The following is a 6,605-nucleotide window of genomic DNA, read 5'->3' as shown; positions in this document are numbered from 1 at the left end:
TTTTTTTTACATTCTGTCACTCTCTACTCAGTTTTTATGTGGCTACCTTCTGTTCCTATGTTTCGCCTAATTAGTGACTTTTGTGACTGCCTCGTTCCGGTAGTGGGGTGGCGTGGGTACCAGATTTGTAAGACACACGGAGAGGTGCATATACAAAAAAACACGCATACATATATACTTGTCAGGGCCGCTGAACGGGAGTAACAGACCATAAGTTGTGTTCTCATACACTATCGTGATTTAAGAAATCGTTGGTTTGTTGGCTATCCTTATGAGCCCCTCTCAATTATCGCGCGAGGAATTCACGTGCGCTTATCAGGGTTATCATGGTCGGCTCATCGTTAGTTTCCATAACCTAGCATTCAATAGTGAACAATTAAACGTGGATTTCCCCTGGGAATATGTAAAACACATCAAAGTTACGACGAAGCACCTCAAGGAGGTGCCCACTACCATGCTCGAAATAAAAGTCTCCCGGAATAAGCAGCAACCCTCTCAGAAGCCGCAGATTGATGGCAAGCAGTACTTCTACGGCTTTGAGGATATCGTAGTCGTCGAGAGGGAAATACAGAAATTTAGGAACGCGGCAAGCACCGCAGACCACGCCAACGATGATTCGGCTCCGGTAGGAGCCGACAAAAACGCAAATACTACCAGTGCGCTAATGTCAAATGCAAAAACAAATGCGACTGGCCCCCGCAATGGGCATCAAGTCGGGACTTCGTCATTTGTACAATGTGATCGTGCAACCAACGGTGATGCGGCGGCCGCTTCACCAGGGTCTCCCATGGAGGATGGTGATTATGTACATGGTGTGTCTCGCAGCCGCCAAGGAGCTCATACCGCTCGTGAGGGTGAAGAGGACCGGCGGAGCAACCTATTCGCCCCCAACGCTACTGGTAACCCGCTGTTTCTACTTACAAAGTCGCGACCTCCTGACAGGGAACACAATTCTCCGGGTTATGGCCAACAAAATCAGCAACTACAACCTAAGCATGAGAAAAGGCAAAAATGTCGGGCTGTGTCCTTCCTGCGCCGACTTCTACCGTTGAATAGCGCCTATATTTCAGATTCAGGTCTTCAGGTGATTATTGGCTTTTTGTTAGTGATAGTGCCGGTGCTATTCATATTAGTAACGAGTATGGAAGGCCGGTGGGAATCTCCTTCCGAGGGAAAATTGGAGAAGGTTATTCGTGACCTGGAGAGCTTGCAACGATGGCGCAAAGGGCAGCAGCAGCAGAAACACGGAGGGACCGTGTCACAGACTTCCGAGGCCCCGGTGCACGTAACGTTGAGTGATCTAGCAGAGGGTGTTAAGGAACTCACTCGCCGCTTTGTTGACCGTCAACATGAGCTTACTGCCCTGCGGTTGCGGCACCTGCAACGGGAGGTTCCTAACGATGTATCCCCACTAACTGGTATGGGGGGTGTGACCTTAAGTGAATTGAATGCTGCTGTTGATGAAGGCGCAAAGGAAGAGGACATTGAAAATGGAAACGGGAAAACGAGCACAGTGGAGACTGAACAGCAACGACAACAGCAAACGAGAAGGTTTTCATTGGCTCGTGTGAAGCATGATTTGTACCGTGCTGCATCGCTTGTGCAAAAGATCTTATCCTTTGCTCATTGGATTATTACTGGGGGCGGGAAAGTGAAGCAAAATTCTTACGATGTGCCTCGTGCGACCCCCTGGTTTTTTGGCATTTTGGGCGGTGGCGGGAATGCAGCACACCATCATAAAAAACGGAAATTCGTTCGGTATGTGGAGCGGCTTCCCAACGGGCAAAGTGTAACTGAATATGTTGATGAAGAGGAGTTGGAGGAACGTCGCACATGCATCAGACTCACACGTAGCCTTGTTGCATCCGCCGACTTATTGGACGGCGTGCTACTACAGTACATGGGGGTCGTAATGATGCCGCAGTACGAGGCATACCTTAATTTAATGCAAGCAAGTACTGGGGTTTCCTTCGCATCCTCACTGGACTCTAATGGTGCCTCACCATCTCCTTCTTCCTCTTCCCGACCATCGGCGGGACAGGGGGACACTGTGGGATCGGAGGCAACGGGAGAACAAGGGCCCCGTCTCTTGAAAACTATCGCGCTTCGTCGCCATGCCTCCCTATTGCTGGAGATGGAGCCACTATCTTCGTGGGGTCATGGATATAACTCGCAGGGGTGGAAGGGTCAGCCTGATCCTTCCAACCACGGGTCAAAAAACGAAGGGTATGAGGTGCCCCAGTCTGTGGCGGGAAACAAGAGTATTTCTAAAATACTGAATGAGTTTTTGCTCGCGACGCAGAACAAGTTATTGAGCGGCGTTGACACGAGCACACCGCGGTTGATGTTCAGAAACATTCTCAAGGAGGTTAGGTACTGGTCCAGGCACGAGGAGGATTGGCAAACTCTCGTATTGTGGCAACTTAACAGGACAAACACAAACATTACAAACAGCAATCACACCCATGAACGACTCGAGGCTGAGACACTGAAAGCCATGGATGATATGCCATTGTTTCGCGGTCAATGGTGCTTTCTTGAGAAGCCTATTGCTTCACCACTAGATAGTGCCAGCGGACGTAGAAACACCGACCGTACAGAGGATCATGACACGCGTTCAGTTGAGTCGGCACCCAGGGAGGCGGTGTATTCTTCACACAACAGCAAAGGGAAGGAAACTCAAGGAGAGGATGGACTTGCTTGTTCTGCGGAAGCGGTGGCGTCGTTTCCCCGGGGAATCCACTCATCATTCCTTCCCAATATCAAAGCAGTCGGTTGTCAAAAGAAGGGCAGTGGGTCGGTGGAGAATCCCGGTGAAGATTTGAAGTATGGTTCAAAAGGAGATGCTCTTGGTCGCGAGGAAGAAACTGGGGAAAGCCATCCACTCGATGATGCAGCGGACGATGGTCGGGCTCGGCTCCGTAATGCGGAGTATATATCCCGAGAGGTTCAGTTGCGCTGGAAGAATGCGTTAGAGTTGTTTTTTAGTGCTCACAACCCTGAAAAAGATCAGTGGCATGAGAGAGATGCAAGGCAGAAGTGGACCAGCGCTGGAAGAGGCGGCACTGACTCATGGTGGGAACGAGAAGGTGTGATTAATGACGAGAACACGGACGGTCAGGACGATGGAATGTCTGCCGAGGAACGCGATATGGTAAAGATTCGGAGGCGGCTTCTGCAACTTTTTGTATATGTGGGTAGGCGCTACGACCAATACCTCTTTGTCCCTGCTTCCTCATACCCATGGTCAGCTGCCGCATTTCGGAAATGCACGTCGGAGGATTTTGGCTGTCACTTTTGGTTGCGATCATCTCTGTTTTCGTTCTTTTGGCCATCGTTGTGGTTTCATACAGAATGGTTATCACATCCCATGCACGAGTGGCTGCGGCGGATCAAGGGGAGAGATCCCGTCATCCGCCACCTGTTTCGCGAGTTGTTGCATATACCGTTGGGTGAAGTGGAGGATGTTTCATGGGTGCTGTTGAACACAATGACGACTTCGCAGGAATTGCTTGAGGTTAAGCACAACATCTGTGCTTTAATGTATCGTCTCGTTTTCGTCCTGACCGCTGTCATTGTGGCGACTGTTGCTTTTTTCCGTTGTAGCCACTGATTTTCCCGGGTGATGTACCTTGAGGCGACACAAGACCCAGGGTGACAAGGTGGGGGAAAGAAGTGAGAGTGGTAAAAGAACAAGGCGAGACGTAGGATGATTTAGCGGCGTTGTGCCACGCCACGAAGGGTTTTCATTTCCTGGATCTCTGAACCTTTCTCGTAAAAAAAAAGCCGTTTGTGTGTGTGTAGCAGGTGACGGGTCGTGCGCCTCTGCATTACATACATGCGTGTATATTGTTGGCGACCAGAAATAATCCGGATGGTGACGATGCTGAGGAGTATTTATCTCGATATGAGATCCGGAGCTTGCTGTTCTTCGCTGTTGCTTTATCGTAGTGCTTCTCGTCTCGTATGCATGCGTCCGTGCGTGTGTGTTTGTTTATTCTTGTACTAAAGGTTTATTTTTGCGTCTTTTGTTCCATGATCCGGTTGATTCCGCCTTAAATTGTGTTTGTGAGTACGTATCCTTTTGTTCACCACAATGAGGACTCAATTTTAGCTTCGCCTCATTTGTACTCAAGTTGTTGGACGCTGTGTGGCTGCTACACTGTGCCTCCTTCACCCCCCTACGTTTTTCTTCCCTCGGCGGAATCGTCTTGCTGCTCTACCGACTTTTGAGCTCCTCAGGAAGTGGGGTCTCTTTTTTGGTTTTCTTCTTTCTGATGGCTATGTGGGTCCTTTGCTCACGTATGCCATTACCGCGACTTGGTTACGGTAACGTTGTTGAAGTTGTTGGTTTTAGGTTGTTGCCGATGCTTTTTTTTCCCCCACCTTATTATTATTAATATAGTTGTTTCTTCGTATGATATCGTCCTGGTTGATAATTTTTTTGTTTCCCCTCCTCCGTTTTTGTCTTCGGTGTTGCTACCTGCTTGTGAGGAAGGGCGTGGTTAAACTAAAGGTTTTCAAGACGAATTCTTGTAGTTAAAAAAGTGACGGCATTTACTCACTGCGTATTGATAGATTGGAACAATAAGGAAGGCGGAGAAGCAGATAAAATTTACTGTAGGGTTAGGTTTCTTGTGCGTGTGTTTGCTTTTTTTTCCTCTTCTGTAGGAAGGGAAGGGAAGAAAAGTCTGAGGTGAGACGGTACCAGAACTTCTACAGCAGTTTTGTTGTTTTTTGTCGTGTGCGTGATCAGCTGCAAGTGCATTATCATGTCGAGCTTGGCAGGAGTTGCAGCGGCTTTGGCCGCACCACCAATGGAAAACTGGGGTCAGCTCAGTTGGATAGATGATCAGCATAAAGGGCAAAGCGATGTGAAACAACTGAAGGAAGAAGAGGATGAAGGTAAGAAACCGGTTCTCCAACCCGTTCTGAAACTTCTCTCACTTCCAAAGAGGCAGCAGCAGAACAGCGGTGCGCCCGCCAACGCCGCCCAAAAACCAATCATTCAAATACCCGTTTCCGCTATATCAAGTGTGACAGCTACAACAAAAAATGATCTTTCCATTTTGTTGCAACCACAGGCATCGGTGACCGCCGTACCCGGTGCCAACGTTTCCCTGGAGCTGACGTCTGTTCGCTTCGCTATACCAAACGTTTGTGTTGGTCACGAGCGGACGGAGGAAGCGGGTCGCGAAGTGCTTGCCGAGGCACAAGAACGGTTGCGGGAGCACCAAAGACGAGTTTTAGGAGGGAATGGAGCAATGGGTGCTGGACCCGGTGATCAAGCACTGATGGCAATGGGTGGTGGCCGCCGTGAGGACGAATGTGTTATAGCGGTCTTTGATGATCTTACTCTCTCCTTCCCATCTGGGCGTTTCAAACTTATAGTAACTAACTATACGTTACTGTTGGAGGAAAGGAAGCGTGCGGGAGGTGATGGGGGCATTGTTACAATGGTGCCACTCACAGATGTTGTCCAACTGTACCTGTGCGATATCCCAACAAGCAGAAACACCTCGAACAAGAGTGTAGACGCTGAAGATGATACCGATTTCCCACAATACGTTGTGGTCATACTTCGAAATCCCGTAAAAGTGCGCGCAACAACGTATAACCACATCGTTATCACCTGTCCCGTTGGTTTTGTTCTTGATGAGCAGCATGCGTGGTCTTGTGAGCTGAAGACACAAGAGGAAATCGACCGCGTCCTCTCTTCGCTACCTCACAAACAAAGTGCAGCGAAGGACGCGACGCAGCAGCAAGCGGCAAAGGGGGACACCTTCCCACCTACCATAACGGGTCGTGTGAGTGAATTACTTATTCGTGTGTTGAAGACCATTGCAGGGGTGAAGGCGCTTGGCGGCCACAACAAAGATTATCAGACACGTAACGGCAATTCTGTGTTGCGCTGCCTTTATCAAAGCAATGAGGGGCTTTTGTATGTGCTCCAATCTGCACTGCTGTTCCTTCACCGTCCTGCCACACGTATTTCGTACGGTGATATACAACGTATTGAAGTTGATGAGTCGGAACGCGGGAGTACAACGTTCCAGATGACAGTTTACGGTAACTTGGGAAAGCGTGCAAGAGGTGGTGCAGACAAGGTCACTATTGCTTCACTTCCTATCACGGAGAAGGAGGCGCTGCTAACTTACTTGCAAAGCAAGGTGGAAGTGGTGCGAACTGGTGCGGCACTCGAGGACAGTGATGGCGATGATGACGATGACAGTGGCGATGGTGAAGATGATGAAAGCAGCGACGAGGAGGACTCGTTTGATGATGATGATGACGACGACGACGACGATGATGATGATGATGATGATGATGATGGGGCGGACCGAAAGAAGCGGAAGCGCTCATCGTCAAAAAGGGATGAGTCGGGAAAGAGGAGGGATAAGGAGCACAAACATGGCCGTCATAAAAAGCACAAGAAAGATCATTAACACCTTCTTCTGACGGCAATGGTAATTATTTTTTTTTATAAATGTACTCGCACCCCTTCGTTTTTGTGTGCGCTTAGTGGACTTGGATTTCCAAAGTGTGTGTGTGTGGGGGGCTAAAGTATACACATATTTTCTCTGTCGTCACCGTTCTTGTTGTCG

The 6,605-nt window shown here is 49.1% G+C and overlaps 2 protein-coding genes across 2 annotated transcripts; both read left to right on the top strand.

The window, feature by feature from the left end:
- Window positions 1–271: 271 nt before the first annotated feature.
- Window positions 272–3,613, top strand: TEOVI_000825300 (uncharacterized protein; the record flags this gene model as incomplete). The annotated part of the gene is made up of 1 exon (XM_067221874.1): window positions 272–3,613. The coding sequence occupies one exon, from the start codon at window positions 272–274 to the stop codon at window positions 3,611–3,613; it is 3,342 nt and encodes a 1,113-aa protein (XP_067077975.1).
- Window positions 3,614–4,772: 1,159 nt separating this feature from the next.
- TEOVI_000825200 (Histone chaperone Rttp106-like, putative) lies at window positions 4,773–6,446 on the top strand (the record flags this gene model as incomplete). The annotated part of the gene is made up of 1 exon (XM_067221873.1): window positions 4,773–6,446. One exon carries the CDS (start codon window positions 4,773–4,775, stop codon window positions 6,444–6,446), a length of 1,674 nt encoding a protein of 557 aa, XP_067077974.1.
- Window positions 6,447–6,605: the final 159 nt, after the last annotated feature.

The sequence above is a fragment of the Trypanosoma equiperdum genome (genome assembly GCF_001457755.1).
Source record: "Trypanosoma equiperdum strain OVI genome assembly, contig: ctg_1511, whole genome shotgun sequence".
Taxonomy (NCBI): Eukaryota; Euglenozoa; class Kinetoplastea; order Trypanosomatida; family Trypanosomatidae; genus Trypanosoma; species Trypanosoma equiperdum.
This window is presented reverse-complemented; position numbering and strand designations above follow the sequence as displayed.